Source organism: Neomonachus schauinslandi, chromosome 13 (assembly GCF_002201575.2).
Source record: "Neomonachus schauinslandi chromosome 13, ASM220157v2, whole genome shotgun sequence".
Classification (NCBI taxonomy): domain Eukaryota; kingdom Metazoa; phylum Chordata; class Mammalia; order Carnivora; family Phocidae; genus Neomonachus; species Neomonachus schauinslandi.
Genome location: NC_058415.1, coordinates 67,009,203 through 67,034,199, shown reverse-complemented (window position 1 = coordinate 67,034,199; position 24,997 = coordinate 67,009,203). Strand labels below are relative to the sequence as shown.

The 24,997-nt window shown below is 40.1% G+C and overlaps 1 protein-coding gene across 3 annotated transcripts in view; it reads right to left on the bottom strand.

Moving 5' to 3' along the window:
- The window catches only part of SLC44A1 (solute carrier family 44 member 1), a 194,922-nt gene that overhangs the window by 89,963 nt on the left and 79,962 nt on the right, over window positions 1-24,997 (bottom strand). For all 3 annotated transcript variants that reach the window (XM_021691110.2, XM_021691109.2, XM_021691108.2), the window contains exons 4-5: window positions 16,626-16,762; window positions 3,700-3,793 (exon numbers count right to left, since the gene is read on the bottom strand). In XM_021691110.2, coding sequence (XP_021546785.1) covers window positions 3,700-3,793; window positions 16,626-16,762 — 231 coding nt within the window. The remainder of the gene's footprint in view (window positions 1-3,699; window positions 3,794-16,625; window positions 16,763-24,997) is intronic.

Here is a 24,997-nt window from a genome sequence, read left to right as displayed (position 1 = left end):
TTCCTTCCTTCCTTCCTTCCTTCCTTCCTTCCTTCCTTCCTTCCTTCTTCCTTCCTTCCTTCCTTCCTTCCTTCCTTCCTTCCTTCCTTCCTTCCTTCCTTTTCTTTCTTTCTTTCTTTAAGATTTTATTTATTTATTTGAGAGAGAGAGCACATGAGAGGGGGGAGGGTCAGAGGCAGAAGCAGACTCCCTGCTGAGCAGGGAGCCCGATGTGGGACTCGATCCTGGGACTCCAGGATCATGACCTGAGCCGAAGGCAGTCGCTTAAACAACTGAGCCACCCAGGCGCCCTATTTTTTTTTTTTTTAAATAACTGTGGTATAGGACTTTGTCTTGGGGAAGATGGCAGAGTAGGAGGACCCTAAACTCACCTCATCCCATGGATATAACGAGATAGCTTTCAGATCAGTATAAAACTAACTGTGGTATAGATTTTATAAGATCTTAAATTAAAATTCTGATTCCCAACAATTAATTGTATGACTCTGCACAACTCACTTAACTTCTCTTATCTTCTATTTCCTCATCTATAAATTAGGAACAATATCCTTATAGGCTTTTGTGAAGATTAAATAAGAATACACATGAGAAGCTTAATATGGTGGCTGGAACACAATAGATCATTTGTAAATGTTAATTTACACTGAATCCTTCATTTTAAAAATATGAATAGATAACACTTTTTTCTTGGCTGTTAGTTTCTCATTTCCATATCATGCTATTAATTCCCCAATACCTAATATCCTTTCTGGCATCCAGAAATATTAAAATAAATGTTTGGTGAATTAACTGAATTTATGTAATCCGTTTCTACTACTGCAGTTTTTTTAGCTATACCTAAACCTTTAAGCATTTTAGGTATAAGGGCTAGTCTCCCTATGGCTACCATGCTCAGCATGTCACCAATAGTTACAAATTTGTATAAAACATGGCCCTTTCTAGGCATTTGCTTTTAAAATTCAAAAGCTCTTAGGAATAGTAAGCATTTGGCAATTACGTAGTGTTAGTGTTTTACTGCAAATTAGTTTATAATTGCTTTTCTCCAAGGAATAGGCATTGCTTTTCAATGGCAGAAGGTGCCCAGGTACCCAGGAAAGTTAAGGGAGAAATAGGAGGCTCTAGAGGTTGAGAGAAATACTACTCCCTAAGCCAGATGCCAAGCACAATAATGGATGCTTAAAACATATGCCCTTACTTAATTCTTACAACAATTCCATGACAAAGGTATTAATATTGCCATTTTACATGTGAGGACACTGGTTCACAGAGAGGGGAAGAGACTTGCTCAAGCTGACAAAGAAAAGGTGGTGACACAGAATTCACCCCCAGACCTATCTGGACTCAAAGTACAGCAGCTCTTTCGGTCCCACTAGGGTGCTCCTAGGAGGAAAGCCAAAGAGATGTGAACGATGCTAAAGGCCATTTGCCTGCATCATAGCTTTGCCTAGTGCCTATCTTTTGGTGTATACAAAAAAGTCACCAAAACCAGTCCGTATTTTTTTTTTAAAGGACAAAGTTTCTTAAGGACAGAGACTAGATCTTACTCATCTTTGAAGATGTGGTATTTAATACGAGGTGTGGAATGTGGTTATTGCCCCCAAGTTTTTTATTAAACAAATTCATTGTTTTCTGATCTTTGCACTTCGCTTGCCAAAGGCTAAATGATGTTATTTACCAGGTCCTGATTTGATTTCCTCCTATCAACTGTTACTTCTTTTTTTTACTTTCCAACAGGCTGAGTTCAGATAAAAGTGATAAGATACTTAGACTGTGAGGTACTAAACTAAGTAAAACCTGAGGATCTTTTTTTTTTTTAAAGAGTTTATTTATTTATTTGACAGAGTGAGAGATAGCAAGAGCACGAACACAAGCAGGGGGAGTGGGAGAGGGAGAAGCAGGCTTCCCGCGGAGCAGGGAGCCCGATGTAGGGCTCGATCCCAGCACCCTGGGATCACGACCTGAGCTGAAGGCAGACGCTTAAGGACTGAGCCACCCAGGTGCCCCAAACCTGAGGATCTTTAAAAAAGTATAAACATAGTACACAGTCAGTTTTCAGATGGTTTAGGGTCATCACTGCATCTTAGATTACTGAGACATTAGTGGATGACCTTGTTAGAAGCCAAGTCTGTCCATGTCTAAAACCCAAGCCCCTAATACTATGTTTCATCTTCTAGTGAATGCTCTTCAGGGCACTGTATGTGAGATGTGTGAGCTCTGTACAGCCAAGAACGGAACACCTGAGACAGATAACCAGGAAGAGGCAGCCCTCGACACGGTGGGGTCAGAGGTCAGAGGTGAAGGAGGATTTACCCGACCCCTGCCCCACCCATATAACACAGGTACAGAGCAACCTCATCCTCACATCAGGGCTCTCTGGTTATCTTTTTGTAATATGTTTATGCCTTAAAATATGACTCTATACTCACAGTATGCACTTAAAACAGGCTGTTAGCAGTCGAGGTGATGAGAGGACAGAGCCTTTCTTGTCTTTACACTGATAAATATTCTCCAACGACTCTATTCAAAGGACCTCCTTTTCTTTACTGTTACAGCCTCCCTAATATTCTCAACGGTCACAAATGGGGTCTCTCTACCTATCGGTCTAAGCCCCTAATTTATAGGTCCTACTTCATATCTTTTAAAACAGTCCCTTTATTTTCATTTCCGTAGGCTTTACATTTTCATTTCAATAGCAACTTGACAAGACTAAAAGAGCTGGACATCAATTAAACTGATAGATCCTTTATCTATTTTTCAACAGAAAATTTCAAATTTCATTCAAGTTAATAAAGCACGAGTCACACCCATAAGCAAGCCAAAGGAAAGCACACATAAAATCAGTCTCAAAATTTTAATCAGTAGCTTGCTATAATATACCAAGATATAATAAAAGTGCCTTCAATTCAGTATTCCTGGCGAAGTTGACTCATGTCATACCTGGCTGATGCACACTTAAGATTCTCAAGATTAGACATGCTCCAAATCCTATGCACCTAATTCTGAGGATATATTCTACAATGCTTGCCAATTTATTTCCTCATTAAAAAACCTATTTATAATTTTAAAGTTGGCTTTACTTGTAACTACTGTGAGATCCTTCCAAACAAAGAATATGTCCTGTCTCTTCTTTGTGTCCATTAGATGCAGGAGGTACTGAAATAATCAGTGTTTGTTGAATAAGACCTTGGATAAGATACGACAAACAGTGTATTATTATAGAGAATGTACCTAAAAGATATAGCCTGAAATAAGGTGTGGAGAATAATCACTGGCATATTTTTTAAGCTTACAAAGTAAATTAAAAATAATCCCAGGAAGTGATTACTAGGGTCAACTTCAAAGAATCTTTGAAGATTGTGAGACTTGGCTTCTAATTTTGCTGTAGATTTTGCAATGATTCAGCAGTTATATATACTTAAAAATTATGGCATTAAAAAAAAAAAGTAAGCCCCCAAAAGAAATTTAAAATCTGAGAATGAGAAAAGTTGTTTGCCTGTGTATGTGTGTGTGTGTGTGTGTGTTTTAAGATATGAAATACATGTTGTCATTTCTAATACTACTTTTTAAATTTTGTTATAAAAGTATTGGTCCTGAGCAACCCGTATCATCAAGTGACTCTTTCCCCAGGATAATATTTACAATTTAAAATCTACCTACAAAAACAAAAGTCACAAGTTAACAAAATACAATAAAATTTACCTCGCTGGAACTGGTAATTTGGGGCATAGAACAGAAGCTTTTGAAGACGTAGTATATTCAGAAGGCTTTAGGTTGTAGCTACACAGTGCTGAGCCTGTTGAAAGAAAAGGTGTACGTTAGCTAGCAGAAGAGAGCCTCCATAAATTCTCTCACTGATTCACTGTATTTATTTTATATGTTAATATTAATTCAACATATATAACTTTAAAACACTATAAAATTAATAAGAATCTGATCAGTCCTTAATCATTTAAAACTGATTCCTCTCACGTAATTTATATACAAATTTTAATTAATAACATTAAGGGTAATAACAACAATAAGTACTAGAATTAACTTTGAGTGTCTGCCATATATCAAGCCCTATGTATTTTTTTTTTTAAAGAGTCAACTTTTCAGGGGCGCCTGGGTGGCTCAGTCAGTTAAGCGTCTGTCTTCGGCTCAGGTCATGATCCCACGGGTCCTGGGATCGAGCCCCGCATCGGGCTCCCTGCTCAGCGGGAGGCCTGTTTCTCCCTCTCCCACTCCCCCTGCTTGTGTTCGCTCTCTCGCTGTGTCTCTCTGGGTCAAATAAATAAAATCTTAAAAAAAAAGGTCAACTTTTCATTGTAACTGACCAAACCATGTCCAGGAATGTCTCCAAATAATAGAACAACAGAAACATGACAAAATTCTCCTACTGAAGAAGCCACGCATTTTGGCCAGCCCAGCGCTTCTGAGGGTTAGGCCAAGAGCAGCCCATTCCCAAGGCTGGTTCTACTCCCCATGCAAGTTTCTCTGGGGATGGACAAAGGGCCTGCCCCCTCCTCCCATCATGCTGGGAACTCTTAGAAAGTCACTGGCAGGGGCGGGGGAGGTTCTCCTCTCACCCCACACATATATTAATTATGTATTTACTATAACTCTATTAAGCCTACTTCAGAGAGGACGAAATAGAGGCTAAGAGATAAGGTACATAACTTGCCCAAGATGACACAGTACCTATGCAGCAGAGCTGGGATTGAACTCCTAGATCTCTTTGACTACAAACCCACCCTCAACTACACATCCTGTCCCTCTTTCCTATGCTTCTCATTACTAAATATTTTAAGTGACTGCATATAGCATATATGCTTTCAGACAATACATTACTTTTTCCTTATTTAAAAGGCAAGAAATATTAATTGCAAATAAACTGAACAAAGTGATAAAAGGATTCTCAGTTTTCAGATAGTTTAAAACAGCTCAAATTCCATCATAGATTGGTTATGCAAACAGCCATCTATTTCTCAGTTTCTGTGGCTAATATGTGTCTTAATAATATATAAAATTCAGGGCGCCTGGGTGGCTCAGTTGGTTAAGCAACTGCCTTCGGCTCAGGTCATGATCCTGGAGTCCCGGGATCGAGTCCCGCACTGGGCTCCCTGCTCAGCGGGGAGTCTGCTTCTCCCTCTCCCACTCCCCCCTCTTGTGCGCTCTCTCTCTCTCTCTCTCTCAAATAAATAAATAAAATCTTAAAAAATAATAATAATATATAAAATTCAGATGGATGCAGTCCACCAAATCCTTGATAAGTCTTATTTTACTGACTTGCTAATTTTATAACATAGCAACTAGAATATTGTCAGGTTCATCATACAATAGGTATCATTAACTGAGAAAACCTAGGCTCTACTTACAATTTTGCTGAGGACCTACTGCACTTTATCATGTAACCTGTTTATATTTTATTAATTACAGTCCCTACCAGATTACTAATTTGGTCAAATACTTTATTATTAAATAGAAATAGAATAGCTTTGTGTTTATATTATAGTAACAATGGACTTTCACACCATATGACCACTGAAAAAGTTTAAAATAAAATGTGAAGTGAAAACGGTAGGTTTTAACATTGAACTAATTATAGAAATGTCACATGATGATGTGTGAAAGAACTTCAAGGGAATACAGAAAAAAAGATTTGCTAGGACAACCTTGAGAATGGTTTTATTTCATTTATATCTTGTCCTATCAGCCAAAAGAATTTTTAAAAAGCCACAAACCTGCATTTAATTCAGTAATGCTGCCCCCAAATCAGCAACCAACTTGCTAGGTATTTAAATATATGGGCTGTAAATATCATACTTACAAAAATACATGTAGCATCTATTTTATATAAAGATAATTCAAGTAATTTGACAATGTAAAGTACTTTTTTTTATTTTTTTTTATTTTTTTTAAAGATTTTTATTTATTTATTTGACAGAGAGATAGAGAGCACAAGTAGGCAGAGCGGCAGGCAGAGGGAGAGGGAGAAGCAGGCTCCCCACTGAGCAGGGAGCCGGACGTGGGGCTCGATCCCAGGACCCCAGGATCATGACCTGAGCCGAAGGCAGCCGCTTAACCGACTGAGCCACCCAGGCGCCCCTGTAAAGTACTTTTTAAAAAGGATTTATTTACTTATCTGAGAGAGAGAGACAGAGACAGAGAGAGTGCGCAAGGGGAGGGGCAGAGGGAGAGGGAGAAGCAGATTCTCCTCTGAGCAGGGAGCCCAACTTAGGGTATGATCCCGGACCTTGAGATTAAGATCTGAGCCGAAATCAAGAGTTGGATGCTTAACCAGCTGAGCTACCCAGGCCCAGGCGCCCCTTGACAAGGTAAGATATTTTAAAAGAGATACTTGAAAGTTACATAGCACTCTTCAAGTTTCTTCCACTTCTTAAGATAGATTCAGTAGGAAACTAAGTTTCTGAAATTGTTTTCGAACATTCTTTTCCATGTTAATGACTTATTTTTTTAAGGTAAGCATGAATATTAAATATCCACCTCTTCTAAAATTAGTCTTTCGTCTTTGAAGATAATGCCACTAGATTCTATTTACAGCAGTTTTCAGAGAAAACATGACAGCAGTAGCAAGCAAACATTTTAGATTAATCCTGAAATATCTGGGAGTCTTACTATAGAATTGCTCATGAAAAACACAGCAACCGTGTCAATAACTGCAGAGCACCCAACGTGATCATCAACTTCCTGATCTGAATTGTCAACTTCTTTCTTTCAGAGTGCAAGATGGAATCAATTTGCACAATATGAAAAGGGCCTAACTAAAGCACTGCGTCTGCAAGCACACTGCTCCATCTGAATTCAGCGAACATAATCTCCGTCCCCACCCTTTCTTCATTTAAAAAAGGAGGTCAGCAGGTGCAACAGAGTTCAATTTTATAAATACTTTCCCAGGATAATGCTCAATGAAAGGATAATAGCCTTATCTCTGATGGTATTCTGGGACATAGGCCAGTACTAAATAGATCCTGTACTAAATAGATTAAAGGAAAAAGATCTTTACAATGTTAGTAGTAACAATCAGAAGAAACCTTCTAATGCTTCCTACTCAAAAGGCTGATGGACAGAGAAGCCTCAATGCAGAACATTAAGACAACCCAGTAATGGCAAACATTTTACAATTGTTTCTCTTTTCACGTTTATTAGCTAATGCATTTTCAGCGAACACTTTTTAAGGTGGTATCCATCTTATTTTTTCTTTTTTTTTTATAGTGAGAGTATAAACAATACTTAGCGCAAGAGGTTTGGTCATAAAGAGTAAGACAAAGTTTTTCTTCTAACGCAAAAGGCAGGGAAAACCATACTTGAGTAATGAAGTCTAAAACCAAAAACAAAAGCTTATCTAAACCACACCAGAGGCAATCCATGCAACTCAGCCAATGGTATTCAAAATGAGTGATCTTAGGAAGCCAACTTTGGTATATAAACATTTATCTTGGTAAACAGTTGCTATAGTCCCCAGAATGTTTAACTACCATAATTTTTCAAATGCCTTATAATATTCAATTATTTATTCTTTAGCTCAATATCACTTATAAGAACTCCCCTAAGAGGTATGTTTCCATCACCATGCTCCAAAGATTACAGAGGAAAAAAGTAATACTTCCAAGGCCTTTCTAAGCAGTCGCTGACAAATTTAGAAATAAAATTCTTCACTCCTAGGCCACAATGCTTCTTCTGTGCCATTCCTAATCAACATAATCAGACAAATATTCAATAAGCTCCTGGGCAAAAAACATACATCCCACAGATATCTCAAAAACGTGTTTGAAGAAAAAGATGTTTCTATCACCGACTCTCCAAATCTGCTCTGCCTCCTCCCATATATCTCCTATCCTTGTTAATGGCTCCACCATCCACGAAATCCCCAGGATGAAATGGGAAGTCATCCTGTATCTTCTTCTTTATCCATCATCTTTGGATACCATTCAAGACATTCAAGTTACCAAGTCCTGACCATCAGACCCTTCTATGTTAGCTCAGAGCTTCAAGATCTCTTATTGCTTCAAACTACTCTCCCAAAGGGTCTCTTCTCTATATGCTGAACACAACCTTGAGAATGGTCTTTGTAAAATGGTCCTTACTTGTAATACCCTCCCGCCCTCAAGATAATTTCCAAAGTCCTTGGCTTCAAAGCTCTCGTAAGGCAGGCCTCTACCTAAACTCCAGCCTTATCTTAACATAATAAACCACTTACAATTTTGCTGTATACAAGCTACCAGGCTTTTTCACACACTGTTGCCTCTGCTTGGACTGTCCATTCCTAACGACCATCTGAGTAAATGTTCAAGTTTGAACAGAATTTCTACAAACTACTCAAGCCTCACCTCCTTCATTAAGCTTTCTCTGATGCACCCAAAGCTATTTACTGCTTTGTCTATTATAAAACTTAGCATACCATTTTGTAATTTTTTTTAGCTTACATATCATCTCTATTTTTAGAAAGTGAGCTCTTTGAGAACTGGGACCTTATGCCTTCAAAATATATGGGACCCCTCTCTCCTGGCACATAGATACTACTCAAAAGTCATCTGTTGAATACAACAGACACCCTGACTGGAAAAAAAATAAAATAAAATAACCTATTTTGAATCTCTTACTTTGGTGTTACATGTTATACATAATGTTTATATGCTTTTCACCCCTCACTACAAATTACACTATGTAAAATAGGATTTCTCGACCTTGGTATTATGACATTTTGAGCTGGGCAATTCTTGGTTGTAAGGAGCTGTCCTGTGCATTGCAGGATATTTAGCAGTATCCTTGGTTTCTAGCCACTAGATTCCAGTACCCTCCCCCGACCCTTCACCCAGTTTTGACAACCAAAAATGTCTCCTATCACAATGATACTTGTAGGATATACTGAATTAACAGAAAAGATTCCTTAAAAAACATAATTTAGAAAATTGTAGTTAATAAAAAAGAAAATCTCCCAATGCAGAACAGTGTTCATTACAAAAAACAAATTACACTCCTGTGTGAGGTCCAATGAATTTAACCCCTTTCTCTCCAATTAGGAAAGCACATATATTCATATGCTGGAAGAATACAATTCCCAATTTCAATTTCCAGGAACAAAAAGTATGGACATATTTGTAGTTCCCAAGAAGCACCCATTAACTAGCTGGTGGTATGACATTATCTGTCAACCACTGCCAGCACATACTACGCACATAATAAATATTTGCAGAGTGAATTAATTTTGGACACCTATGCGCAACACTTCTAGGTATTGTGGAGGACAATGAAAAGTTTGTCTTCTATCATGCAAGCTCCCTAAAGGGAACTGTACCTTTTCTTTGTTTCTCTGGCATGTATCTCTTGGGTGCTAATTAACTGTCGAATGAAGGAATTATTTAAAATTGCATTATCAAACGTAAGGATTTTTTTCTCCCTTCACAACCAAACTTCCGTTGCTGGTTTCTGACTTGGAGGCAATTAAGGGTTGATCATTTCATTCATTTGTAAATGATATCAAGTTCAATCTTTTGATTCACTGTGCCAAAAAGAATCCATACTAACTGTGTGGTTTAAGTTATATTGTTACTGGCTGGTAAGAAAGAGGGTAATGCTGATCATCTGTTGATACTAACTTTAAACGTAACACCTAGGTAATGATAATCAAAGGCTTATTTCTATTCATAAATTTTATCTGATATATCACATCATCTTTCGAGGTTTTCAAAGACAGAACAATGATCACCGAGAAAGCACCCAGCTCCATGGCCCTACTCAAAGTATGAACATGGTCTACATGGTAGTTCATAAAGCTCTTACTTTTCACAAAATACAGTGCACTGAAGAAGCACTCCCAAATGGGATTGATTTCTTCCATGCTATCAATGGGACACAAACAAGAAAAATAAGATTTCTGTCATTTTACTTCTGTGTTAGAAAAACAAATTAGATATTATAAAAATTTGGTAAGAGTAATGCAAAAGATAATAAGGTATTCCATGTAAAATATTAGCAATGACTGAGACTATGCAGTGGGCCCCCAATTTTCAGGTCATTCTTATTTCTAAACTGCTGTTTAGAATTTAGATTTGCATGTGGAAAGAATAAAATGACACACAAAGCATCTGGCACTGTGCATGGCACAAAGTAGGTACCAATAAACTTCAAGGAAGTTTCAAAGTAGGTACCAAGGAAACTCCAATCTCTTCATGGTGAAACAAGGCAAGGCTCAAGTCTGATTTATCTCTTCAGTAGACGCAGGAGTCCATGCTGACCAATGGGGAGAGCGGAGTAAGGTGAAGGATGAACTATGGGCCAAACTTGGATCTGGGAGAGAGGAAGGGAAAGGACTGTCCCAGCAGGCATTACGACCTGATGTGGCCAGGCTGGGTTGAGATGAAAATCTCATATAAAGCTGAAGTTAGGTTCCAAGGTAGGGACGTTCTCTTCCCCCATACAATGGATACGTTATTTGAGTTTTCAAAAATAATGATAATAAAGTAAGAAGGAAACCTGTTTACCAGAAACTGGAGGGAAGCAAAATTAGAGTAAGATGGAATTCATGCTCTGCTGAAAATAACTCAGGGGAGGGCTCCCACCCGATGATTTCAGTTTTCTCTGTAGGGCACAAGGTGAAGAAAGAGGAAAAACAAGAGGGCTTAGGGAAAAAAAAAGGTTATGAATAATCACGTGGATAGGATGGACAGGAGAGATAAATGAATGAACTAAAATGAATTATTGAGAGATGAGAAAGATGGCGACCAAAGATTCACATCAATTCTGGTTAGAATGAAGCTAAACATTTTACCAGCTGGTGGCAACTGACACAGATTCAGAATTGAGCAAAGGATAAAGTGTGCTGAGGGAATGAGAAATTACTAAGTGCTGAGAGAGATGAAGAGGAAAGTCCAGGGGCACCTGGGTGGCTCAGGTGGTCCTGGGATGGAGCCCCACCTCGGGAATCCCTGCTCAGCGGGGAGTCTGCTTCTCCCTCTGCCTCTGCCCCACCCATGCTCTCTCTCTCTCAAATAAATAAATAAAATATTAAAAAAAAAAGAGAGAGAAAGAGAAGTCCAATGCATTGTTCTTTCAAAACACATGAATAGCTACTATGTGGCGTCCTGTACTAGGGCTTGGATATTCAGAATTGAATAGCATGATCCCACCCCACAGGAAATTCATGCACTACTCAGGTAAATGATAAACAAAGAACCAAAAAAGTTTGGTATTGAGTCCTTATGGTACTTGGCAATTTTAATTTTTAAAAGGCAATTTTTAATTTATTCTCTAGCATCATATTTATATTTGTATCATATAAAAACGACGAACCATAATAATAATAAAGTGTATGCTTGGTCCACCTCCCACCCAACTCATGTACCAGAACTTAGACTTTTACATTCGTCTAAATTCTTCTGCTTGCCTCTTTATAATATGGCAGCATCTCTTCCTAACCATCTCATGTCCAGCTGTTACTTCTAAATTTTCTATTCTAGTCAGACACATTGGACAGTGGTGTTCTACAAACTTCAGTGTCCAAGAAAACACTCCTCTTTCTTGTCTAAAAGAAAGAGTTGAGGAAATACTTTTTGCTTAATAAATGCATTTCTTACAAACATTATTATAGGAACCTAAAAGCTTTCCCTTATAAAGATTTTAAATAATTTGTGAAGGTAATAAAAGTTCACACAAGTGGATAGTTGTAAGTGCTAAAAGCACTTTGAGATGTTGTCATGGAAACTTAGAACTCTTTGAAAACGATTTATATTATCTTTTTAGTCTGGTAAGTAAACTGTTATTTTACCTTACATTTTTTTAAAAGATTTTATTTATTTATTTGACAGAGAAAGTGAGATAGCACAAGCAGGGGGAGCAGCAGAGAGGGAGAAGCTGACTCCCCGCTGAACAGGGAGCCCGACGTGGGGCTCGATACCAGGACCCTGGGATCATGACCTGAGCCGAAAGCAGACCCTTAACTGACTAAGCCACCCAGGCATGTTTTCATCTTGCAAAACTGAGATTTTATAGCTGGTAGAAACCATCGCCCTATCTTTCTATTACTGGCCTATTTCACCTAGGATAACGACTTCAAGTTTCATCTATGTTGTAGCATATGACACGATTTCCTTGTTTTTCAAGGCTAATATTCCATTGTGGGTATATACCATGTTTTCTTTATCCATTCATCCATCATTAGACATTTAGGTTGCTCTCATCTCTTGGTTATTATGAATAATGCTACAATGAACATGAGTTTGCAAATATCTCCCTGAAATCCTATAACCAATTCTTTTGGATATATACTTAAAAGTGGGATTGTTGGAGGCGCCTGGGTGGCTCAGTCGTTAAGTGTCTGCCTTCGGCTCAGGTCATGATCCCAGGGTCCCAGGATCGAGCCCTGCATCGGGCTCCCTGCTCGGCAGGAAGCCTGCTTCTCCCTCTCCCACTCCCTCTGATTATGTTCCCTCTCTCACTGTCTCTCTCTCTGTCAAATAAATAAATAAAATCTTAAAAAAAAAAAAAGTGGGATTGTTGGCTCATATGGTAATCTACTTTCTATAAGACTTTCTAAAAGAGTTTTAAGGTTCACAACAAAATTGAGAGGCAGGTACAAAGGTTTCCCACATACCTCCTGCCCCCACACATGCATAGCCTCCTCCATTAAAACCTCCCCATCAGAGTGGTACATTTGATACCACTGATGAGCCTACATTGACACATCATAATCACCCAAAGTCCCTAGCCCTATGGGCATGGACAAATGTATAATGACAAGAATCCATCATTATAGTATCATACAAAGTATTTTCACTGCCCTAAAAATCCTCTGTGGTAATTCTATTTTTGATTTTTTAAGGAAACTCCAATCTCTTTTCCACAGCGGACATACAATTCTATATTCCTGCCAATGATGCTCAAAGATTCCCATTTATGCATAACTTCACCAACATTTGTTATTTTCTGTTTTGTGATATTTGGGTTTTTCTCTGTAGAAGTTGTCCTAATGGGTATACACTGTGGTTTATATTTGCATTTCCCGTATGATTAGTAGATTGAACATCTTTTCATGTCATTATTGGCCTATCATGTATCTTCTTTGAAGAAATGTCTATTCAAGTCCTTTAGCCATTTTTAATTGGGTTGCTGTTTTTTTTTTTTTTTCTTGAGTTGTAGGGATTCTATATATATTCTGGGTATTAACCCTTTATCAGATATATGATTTGCAAATCTTTTTTCTCCTATTCCATGGGTTACCTTTTCACTCTGCTGACTGTGTCCTTGGATGCACACTAGTTTTAAATTTTGATGTAGTCCAATTTATCTATTCTTTTTCTTTTGTTGACTGTGCTTTTGGTTCATATCCAAGAAATTATTGCCAATATAATGTCATGAAGTTTTCCCCTATGTTTTCTTCTAAGAGCTTTATAGTTTGCTCTTACATTCTGACTCAGTCATGGATTTTGAACAACTCTCTCTTAGAGGTTTGGAAATTTCCCACTTAAACTTAAAATCATCTGCTCCTTCCAAATCATTATGTACCTCAAATGATGGAAAGACAAAAGAGGAAGAATGCAAAAAACAAAGAATTCTCTCAGTGACAAGAACAATGTTGGAATTAAATTTTACCAGGTCCAGTATTAAGTCACCAATCCAAAGAACAATATAGATTTTTTTGTTTTTTTGAGAAATTCAGAATTTTCAACTTAGGGTTGCTATTAAAATAAAGGTATTTGTGTCCTCCCACCAAAGGCTCCCTTCTCTATTATAATTTCATAGTTTTTCTATTGCTTTTAAAAATATTTATCCTCTCTATCCTCCACTGCTGTGCTTCTTTTTTTTTTTAAGATTTTATTTATTTATTTGACAGAGAGAGAGACAGCGAGAGAGAGGGAACACAAGCGAGGGGAGTGGGAGAGGGAGAAGCAGGCTTCCCGCAGAGCAGGGAGCCTGACGCGGGGCTCGATCCCAGGACCCTGGGACCATGACCCGAGCTGAAGGCAGACGCTTAACGACTGAGCCACCCAGGCGCCCCAACTGCTGTGCTTCTTGATGCTGCCATTATTAATACTTTTTTTTATGCTTAACACATTGACCTATTTTGCAAGCAGCTGCCTCAAAAGCCTAAGGGTGCCTGTGTAGTTAGGCACCAATTTAAGAAGTCTGTTTTCTGGAATAATATTCATTCGTTAATATTCTTGAACACCTGCTTTGTGTAAGACACTATGAAAAAAACAAAGCTGCAAAACTCACCAGAAAGGTCTTATAAACTGGCCTTAATAGGCCATACTCAGTATCATAATCACTTAGAAGGATAATGGCCTGGAAATAAACATACCAGCAGGGCAGCATGGGGCATTTCTCCCCAGCGGATCATCACAGCAGGCAATACAGCCGACAAGGAACTAACTCTCTTCTGGCCCTCCAGATGACATGTCAGGTTCAAGGGACCAAGACTCACACCCAGTGGGTTCAAGAAAACGTGTCAGAAGATAGTTTGACACTAGATCCTAGCTTTGAATGCCAAAGTAAGACATACAGGTTTTATTTTATTTTTTATTTATTTATTTTGTTTTATTTTATTTTATTTTTTACCCCTGATGACTTCTGAGCAAGGGATTAATATGATTGAAGCTCTAGCAAAATTAATACGGCAGCAGTATGTAAGGGGCTAGAAGTAGAGAGAGACTGTAGGCAGGAAGACTATTACATTCCATTGGGGGAATAATAACATTAATAGTAGTAATGTAACAGCAGTAACCAATACTTTATTTTTTTAGTAATTTACTATTTGCTAGACTCTCTTCTAAGCATTTTTCATGTATGAGGTCCTTGTAACAACCTATGAAATAGTTTTCGTACAAATATTATCTCCTTTATAAATGGGGAAGCTGAGGCATCTAGCGATCAAGTAACTTCCTCAGGGTCTCACGGCTAATAAGTGGTAGGACCAGCATTTGAACCAAGATAATCTGGTTCCAGAGCCCTATACTCTTAATGACTCAACACTACCACCTCCCGGTGTGCATGCTCACATTGTCTAAGATTTTAGGAAAACCCATAAGGGATAATTCATTTCTCCCTAAGAAACCTGGTAAAGACAGGGACAACAGTTCTAGTATTAGACTCACCAAATCAATACAGGTAAGGATATCATGTGGGAATAGAAAATGAGATTTTTTTTTTTTAAAGATTTTATTTATTTATTTGAGAGAGAGAATGAGACAGAGCATGAGAGGGTCAGAGGGAGAAGCAGACTCCCTGCCGAGCAGGGAGCCGGATGTGGGACTCGATCCCGGGACTCCAGGATCATGACCTGAGCCGAAGGCAGTCGCTTAACCAACTGAGCCACCCAGGCACCCCGAAAATGAGATCTTAAAGGGTAGCTGGTACCTCTTTATTCAGTGCCCACAAAGTACCAAGGATTCATGCATCATCTCATTTAATCCTCCCAACCACCTATGAAGGAGGCATTATTTTAATTCACTTTTTTTTTCAGATGAGGAAATCTAGTTCAGAGAGGCTACACCTTCTGTCCCTCATTACAGAGCCAGTTAGTGGGGTGACAGCAGATTTAGAATCCAGGGTCACATTAATTTCATGCTCTTCCCACTATCTCACGCTGAAGGCATGAAGTGAGAGGACAGGAATATGGCCAGTCTTGAAGGATGCGGTCCTTCTGCCCTCAAAAGGCCAGCAACCAATCGGGAAGACTCTGGAGTCATGTAGAGGTGTGTGTGCAGGTATGTTCCCAAGCTGTCTCTTTACCCAGCTAGAAGTTATCCTGAGTGGATGCATGAGTCAGTCCTTGTTCCAAGGAACCAGAACTAGCCTGTAAACTCAGGCAGGGCTAAGGCAGCTCTGGGGAGTCCAACACACAAAATGCAAACATGAAACCTCATGGAAGTTCAAAAACACAGGCAAGCAGTTTGTGGCCCTACACGAAGAGAGGTTAAAAATAAAATTCTCTGAAGAGAACTGAGGATAGCACCTGGAAATGAGAAACCCAAGGGAATAGAGTCAGAGGTCAGGAAATTGACTATGTTTGTTTTCTCAGCTAATTCCCATATGTTTAACCTCAGAGTTTCTCAAAACTTTTCCCTTAGAAAAGTTCTTATGAGACAGTATTAAATTTAAAAAAGCAAAACAAACCAACACAATTGAAAGATGGTAGAATTTTGGTTTTTACTTCATGTTCCTTTTCCTGAATTTTTCAAATTTCTACTATAAGAACATATATTACATTGTTATCTAGGGATAAAAATAAAATATGCTAATTGAGATACTTTTAATCAATACTTAGGAAGAGAAAAAGAAAAAACCCAATTTCACAAAGAGTAGTCTAGTAATTCCCAAATGCACAAAGAGGCTACATCAAAATCACCTGAGACATTGTTAAAAAAAAAAAAAAATTTCCAGAACCCAAAGGCCTACTCAGTCAGAATTTCCCTGGGTAGAACCTAGGCATCTGGAGTTTTAACAAGCTCCCCAGGTGACTATCATCTTTTCCATCAAGGAAGTCCAAAAGCACTTGCAATTCTCTTTCTCTTTTTAAGGTTCTTTGATGATTTCTTTAACACTAGTTATATTGGAAAGCAAACACACAATATTTAACAGTGAGAGTAAGTGACAGGGGTGAGGACTCGGATGGCCTCATGTCTCACCATTCATCTCTGCAAACTTCTGAACCTCACTTAGGGTTTTCAGTTCTTGTCTTGGACATGCTGTTACACACAGTGCTACAGACTTGATCTTCCGGTTTATCAAGTCCAGATTGCATGGATCCAAAAAGAACACATACCTAAAGCATGGAGAAAAATATTGAGATGTTATTTCACAAGAACACTCTGGTTCACGGCCTAATTTGACTAAGCCTAAAAGCAAAGAACATCTATTCTATTCTATACTTCACAAATTTTATCAAAGATGAACAGATATTTCACAAATCTAATCACAGATTTTCTTTTTAATTAATTGCTTGTAAATATACCGTGAACAGTGGTGACTAGAGGAACTAGAGGACTCACATTTGTCATGATGTATTTTTCCAATATTTAAATTTTTGTAACGTATACTTTATAATTAGAAATTACTTTAGTTTTTTAAATAATTAATTTGTTTTATTTTTTGCCAAACCTGTGCCCTAAAAATTACTAGAATATCCCAAGGCTGCTATATAACATGAATTGTAGTTTATATATAAACTTTAGTAATAAAAATATAATTATATACAAAATATAAAATTATAAAAACGAATATATAAACTTTTGCAACTTTTGCTAAGGAACATATAATTATAAAAATGAATTGTAAAATTGTATAAAATTGAACATATAAAGCTGAATGGAGACTAGAGGGAAATACACCAACATTTTAACTACAGTCATCTCTGGATATTAGAATAAAGTGATTTTAATCTCTTTCTTTCACTTTTCAGAATTCTCATTTTCTAGAAATGTAAATGACTTTTGAGTTGAGATAACTACAGTAAATATTGTTTATTAAAAGGTCCATTACATATCAACAAAGTAATGCCCAAATCTTAAATTATCCCTTTTGTATTCTATATACATTTATATTTTAGAAAAGGAAAGATTAATCAGAAATTACACTGCAACAGACTTTTTTTTTTTTATTGTTAAAAAGTAGGGTGGCTCAGTAGGTTAAGCGTCTGCCTTCAACTCAGGTCATGATCCCAGGGTCCTGGGATCGAGCCCTGCATCATCTGGCTCCCTGCTCAGCAGAGAGCCTGCTTCTCCCTCTCCCTCTGCCCCTTCCCCCTTGCTCTCTCACATAAATAAATAAAATCTTAAAAAAAAAAAAAAGAAAAGAAAAAATATCAAGTCAAAGCATATGCTGGGATGGACGATATAAAAGGATACTGGAAAAAAAATTCAATAGAAAAAACAAAGTGTGAATATCAAGGGGAGGGGGACCTGAGAGGCCTTTGCAGGTGGAGTAATATTGCACACTGCAGAGGAGCTGGGGACCAGGAACCCAGAACGGAGGTTGGGGATGAGCTACCAACCACCAAACTAAAAAAAAAAAAAGAGTATTTTATAACTGTGTTAGTGACTCCAATACCATTCATGTTCTACATAGATAAAGGGAAGAAAAGATGCCAAGCAGAAAGATGGTATTTGGAAGTGGAATTCCGACGGCTCCTGTGCCTGATGGCCAGAAACGAGCACCCGGAGAAAACTCTCCAACCACCTTTGTGTAGAAACAAGTGCCCCCTTGCTGACGCTCCCTCTATCTGTCCTTGTATGGGAGTGAGCATGCCATGCTTGGGGCTCTGTGCAAGGACCGGCACAAAGCCAGCCCCAGGGCAGGGCACACACAGGGCCTTGAGGAAGGTGTCATAAAAACCTGGAATCATTTACCACCACCAACCATGGATACTGTTAACACTACCGATAAAAATAATGGTAGCCAACATTTATTGAGTAACTACTACGTACCAGATGCTGCACTAATAAACCTTTTACACCTATCAACTCACTTATCACACAATCCTCACAACAATCCTGTCATCTGTTTTTGTAGGGGTGAGCAGTGGGGGGCAGTGGAGCTGGGGCGGGGAGAGGAATTAAGTGCACAGTTCTAAGCGATGAGCAATAATGCCTGGAGAAATACCTGGAGAAATCACAGGACAATAGAAAAATGGGTTCCAGGAAAAGGAGAAAGCCAGAGGCTTCTGGGGCCTTGGATGAGTGACACTGCCTTTCACAGCCTGCTGAGAACAGATACCTTGTCTGACTGTCCTGCAGGATTCTGCCCCCTCCAAGGCCAAAAACGTCCTCACTATATTTCCAGCTTCTTCTGCATCTTAAAGCACACTCTTGATTTATCCTATGACTGGGCAGCAGCCTTGTACCAAGCCTGGGTCAGACCCATTTGAGCCTGCTTTCTGGGTCTCTTTCTTAGTAGTTTTCTGACCTTGGGGAATATAGTTATCCTTCTGAGCCTCAGTTTCCTTATCTATAAAACTGCATATTCATGACTTTATTTGATCCTCACAACAACTTTATGAGCTAGAGGCCATTACCATTCCACAGAGGACAAAATTGAGGCCCCCAGGAACTAACTACGTGGCCCAAGAGAGCTAGTAGATGCCAGAGCATGAATTCAAACCCAGTCCTTCCGATTCGGAGTTTCACCCTCTGTCCAACCTGCTCTAGTCCCAAAATATTTCCTACAAAATAATAAATCATTGTAACTGTTCTATATTAACTCTGAATATTGTTTCCACCATCCTGAAGTTCATTCAATCCATGGCAACATGTTTGTAAGTAATTAAATTTTAACTAAATGGCATTTAACTGAATATTTACAGAGCAGGAAAAGTGCATGTGTCAAACAGACAAATTTATGATTCATTAAAACTGCACTTTCTTGCCTTTTGATTTAAAAATGCCCTTAGCCAGGTAAATAAATCCTTACATTAGTTTCAGTTTTCACTTCAAACAAAATGAACTGTATTTGCCAATTTCATTTTTTTGAAATGAAACAAATACCCAACTCTCAAATAAGCATGACACTGGCAGGCCAGATTATTTTAACTAACAAATCTACGGATAAGTGGTTTTTTTTTTTTTTTTTAAAGATTTTATTTATTTGACAGAGAGACACAGCGAGAGAGGGAACACAAGCAGGGGGAGTGGGAGAGGGAGAAGCAGGCTTCCCGCCGAGCAGGGAGCCCGATGCAGGGCTCGATCCCAGGACCCTGGGATCCCGACCTGAGCCGAAGGCAGATGCTTAACCACTGAGCCACCCAGGCGCCTCCGAGTTTTTTTTTTTTAACCGAAAAGGTGAAAGATACCAGGTAGGAGGCTATAAAATATCTTAAAAAGGTTTCTTAAAAACAGCCTACCCTGACTCTGCCACTGGGTAAACGGTTGGGAAGGGGTTGGGGCACATGGATTTGTGATTACACATCCTGGCTCCCATGCTCCATCCTTTCAAGGTGGAGAACCACTGTCACAGATAAGCAATAAACTGGAGTGAAAAGCAAATTTTCATCGCTGTCCTCAGTGAGTCTTCTACTAGACCTTCTAACAAAAACAGCTTTAAGTTTCACATCCTGTAGAGGAGCAGGAATGAATAAAATACCAAAAGTGTGAATGAAAGTAGGGAGAGATACGAAAAGAGAAAAACACTTTCACACCCTGAACAGCCCAGACACCTGTGGCCATTGTCACATACGGCAGGCATGCAGCATCATCACATGGTACCAGGAACACATTTGCAAAGAGGACTGCAGAACAACCTAAGCGAGCTTTGAACTTTGAAGTTAGAGGAATGGCAAAACATGCTAAAGACTGAACTGTAAAGCGAACACTACAGAGGAGAGCAGGTAAGGCATATAAGTATGTATTATAGTCGAGATGGTTCCTGGGAACTACTGAAGGCGAGAAACAGATAAACTCATTTTCAATCGAAATTCTTGAAATACAGCTTATCCCCAAAAAGACAGGACAGGAGAGAGATCTAAAGATAATGTCTATCTACACAGTAAACTCATGGGGACAGATGCACAAAGTTGACGACAAGACAGTAAGGCATGAAAGTTCGGGAAAGAGGTGACTTTTGAAGCTGAGCTCAGGGCAGGGCAGTGAACACTGAGTGAGCCGATGCAGAGAAGGATGCCAGAGATGGCTCACACTGGTTTAAACTTCTATTTTGCTTTCATTTTCTTCAAGGAAGATAGGGCAAGGTAGAGAATATAAGATTTACCGAGAATTTACTTTGGGCCACCAAGCATCTTCAGCACTGTCCTCACACATCCTAATTTAACAAGAGGGAACTGAGATTTACAAGTTGGGCAAGCAACCAAAGACCACACTGCCTTGAACCCTGGGGGGACTGACTCCCAAGAGCTGCTCTTCCCGCCACTAGCCCTCCAATTTAAAATGGAAACTGAGAATAAAGGTAATGGCAAGTGAGTTATAGACCAATCACACAGTGCCGTCCTTTACGTGGTATGCTACACTTCCATGATAAGAATTACATAGCATGGGGGTGCCTGGGTGGCTCAGTTGGTTAAGCATCTATCTGCCTTCGGCTCAGGTCATGATCTCAGAGTTCTGGGATTGAGCCTCATATCGGGCTCCCTGCACAGTGGAGAGTCTACTTCTCCCTCTTCTCTCTGCCGCTCCCCCCCCCCCCCCCGCTTGTTCTTTCTCTCTCTCTCAAATAAAGAAATAAAATATTTTTTTAAAAAAAGAATTATATAGGATGATCCAGAAACACCTCATTCACTCAACAAAAACTACAAAGTGTTTATTATGTATCTACTCATGGGCTAGGCCTGGGGATACAAAATTCATTAAAGAAAAAAAACAACAACCAGTTCTTAAATGCAAATAACTTACAGCCTAGAGAGGAAGAAACAAAAATACAGTCATTTCCACATCATGTGATACGTGGCAAGGTTGAGATGGCAGAGGAAACAGTGGAATTCTGCACAGAGCATAAGGGGTTAGAGGAAGCACGCTACTGGGCAAGAGGCAGCATCTAAGCCACGTTTTGAAAATGAATAGGAATTTTCCAGACAGATGGGGAAGGGAGCGTTCTGGGCAGACGAAACTGCATGTATAAAAGGACAGAAGCATGAAAGAGCATATTTAAGGAACTGCAAATAATTTGATAAGGTGGACTACAGGACGGGACATCAAAGGGCTAACGCCCAAGGAGAAACAGGGGACGGAAGAAGTAGCCATCCCTCGAATCTGAAGACCCTGAGAGCTCCCCCGCATCGGGGCATGTGATTTCAATAGTCTCGGCACACGGATGCCCTGGCGTCACCAGCCCCTCGGGCGGGAGGCAGGAGAGGGGAAGGCTGGGGCAGCAGGGACCCGCGGTGCTGCTCCAGAGCCGAGCCTCGGCCATTAAACTGCCTCCGGCTGCCATGGCAACTCTGCGGCAAGGCTTTTTGGAGCAAAAAGCGGCAAAACAGACACTAGTCTGCTGGCCACCTCCTGCCAAATCTGGCTTCTCTCCTCTCTAATCAGGATGGAAGCACTGCGGCACTATAGCTGGAAAGCTGGCTGGAAAATCCCTCCATCCATCGCCTTCTGCGTTAGTGAGTCCTGACACGTGTTTTTCCCCAGAGGAGAATAAAAACGGGAGTCCGATCATTTTTCCAATTATTACCTCATATCAATTTACAGTTTATAGCCCCTCTCCACAGAGCATGCTGCCATTAGTGAATCACACCAAAAGGAAAAACACAACAGCCTCGCGGAGGCTTCTCCTATTGCTAAATATAGACTTCAGAGAGCCCTGGATCTCTGCTCCGCCCGCAGGAGAACGGGGCCAGAGGAGGCCTCTTACTTCCTGTGTGGGGTGCCAGCGAGGCTAGTCCAGCCATTGCACCGGGCTGGGACCCAACTGCACCATGGAGGGCTGTGCCACACAGGACAGAGCTATGGAGCCTGCACACCACAGTCCACAAAAAACCCAAACGAACCCAACACACACTAACCCAACAAACTGACGTGACACACAATTAACTAAAACCCCACTGGCCCTCCACTTTCTGGAACAAAGCCAGGGGGAGAGGGCGAAACATGTTGAAAGCAGTGATTTATCTTCACAACTGTCACTCTAGATAGCGGCTGAGAGAACAGTACAATGTTTATGGTGCCACCAAGACCGCAAGAACACTAAGGAACAGAGAAAAAGGGCGGAGGTGAACTGTGGGCAACCTGACCCATAAGGCCGATGACAGCGACGCCCCGCTTTCCCACTGCCTCCTGCCCCAGTCTCAATGAGGAAGAGGCAAAAATGTCCCCGGAGGTAGCACTTGATAAAGAAATGCCTCACCATGCACCTCAGCAGCCTGGCAGCCTCCTATGAGAGCACGTCTGTAGCCCTCGACTCACAGGTAACTGCTAAGAAGGGAAAATGTCATAGTCATTTCTGGTAAATTCACAGCACTGAGAGCTGAGAACAGCTTTCAACGGTGGAGGAAGCCCAGGGATCAGATGAAGACAGGGACACTCAGAGATGTTTACTGCTCAGACCTCACCTCCCACAGGTCTCCTTTCTGTTCCTCACTCTCAGCTTACTTGCACCTAGAAGCCTTAGCACTTCTATCTGCCTGGAGTGTTCTTCCTCCAGAGAGCAGCACAGCTACTGGACGCCCCGTCACTTGCTTCAAGTCTTCACTCAAAAGTCACCCTCTAGGGCACCTGGGTGGCTCAGTTGGTTAAGCGACTGCCTTCGGCTCAGGTCATGATCTCAGGGTCCTGGGATCGAGTCCCGCATCGGGCTCCCTGCTCCTTGGGAGCCTGCTTCTCCCTCTGCCCCTCTCTCACTCTCTGTCTCTCATGAATAAATAAATAAAAAAAAAAAATCTTAAAAAAAAAAAGTCACCCTCTCAATGATGGTGGGGCCGCCGCCTATCTGAAATGCTGTGTCTCCACTCCGACGGGCACCATCCATCTTTCCTGCTTTCTCTGTTTCTCTTTAGCACTCATACTCACTAATACACTGTACGCTTATTTTACTTATTTATTGGTTTATTATCTGTCTCCACCCATAGAGTATCAGCTCCCCAAAGGCACAAATATTTGCTGTCTTCTTCATCACTATATCCCTGGTGCCTAAAACAGTGCCTGGAATAAAGAAGGAGTTCCTAACTTATTTGTTGAGTTAACACACGGATGGTAACTGTGTAAGATTTTGCCAAGTGGAGCAGAGGGTAGAGGGAAGGTAAGGAAGAAGGTATTTTAGGTAGAAGGAAACAGTCTCATTCATTCAACAGAAACTTATCAAACACCCCTGCCAGGTGCAGGGCTAAATATGCAGTCACGATGCCATGATAAGTGAGACCAACACAAAAAGTGTCTCCCTTCCCAGGAGACACCAAGTGTCTCCCTTCCCATGATAAGTGAGACCAACACAAAAAGTGTCTTCCTTCCCCTCTGGTAGTCCAGAGAGAGTAGGGAGGTAATTACAAAAGCATATAAATGCTATTGTAGAGAAAAGATAAGAGAATGCCTCCAAAGGGCCCCGTGAATGGACAGGTGTCCAGAAGAAGGGAAATCTAGAGCCAGGACCTAAAGAATGAGTAAGAGTTTGCAAGGTGTGGAGGAAAGGAGGCAGAAACAGGGAAAGAGGAGCACATGAAAAGACATAAAAGTGAGACACAGCATGGTGTAACAGAGAAAATGGAAAACGCCAGGGTGGTTGAAATGGACTGTGATAAAGAACCAGACAGCCGGACAGGCAAGCTGGAGCTGGATCACAAAAGCCTCATAGGTGGTATCAAAGAGGTCAGAAACTTTGGAGTTCATCCTAAAGACACTGGGGAGCCATTGAGGGTTCACCAGCTATAATGTGGGGAATGAATTAAAGGCAAGCAAGAGAGAAAGTAAGGAGACTGAATCTCTACCTAGAGGATGACTTCGACTAGGGTGGGAAAGGGAACAAAAATGAGATTTCAGAAACATTGAGACACAATTAAGAAAACCTGATGACTGATTATATGTGGAGGGAAGGAAGAAATTAAGCGTGATACTTATTTACAGAAAAAATTAAGAAAGGCAGAAATTAAGAATGATCTGGTTTAGACTAGGGTAGTCAGGGCGTTCTGGTTTGGACTCCTGTTCAATAAGACACACATCTCAAGAGGAGGAGTAGAGTTTGGAGATAAGATCATGTTCTAACTGTAGACAGTGTGAGTCTGGAGTGTCTCTGGAGTGTCCAAGTGGACCTGGACAGTTGGCTGGAATGTTCTGGCAGAGAAATCTGGACAAGAGATAGAGACTGTGGAATTACCAGCATATAAATGATAACCTCACCCCCATGAGTGTATGAGATCACCAAAGTGAGTGTGCAGAGTTCAGATTCTGATCCTTGGTGAAATCTGTGACCCTCTTGAAATAGTAAGCAAAATTTGGTACACAAATTCACATGCAGTTTTCTGAAGAGAGATTTCTTACTTATAGTTTTGATCAGATTGTCAAAGCCCCCCCAAAGAGATTAAAAGTCAAATAAAATGAGCAAAGAGCCAAAACAAAGGCATGGA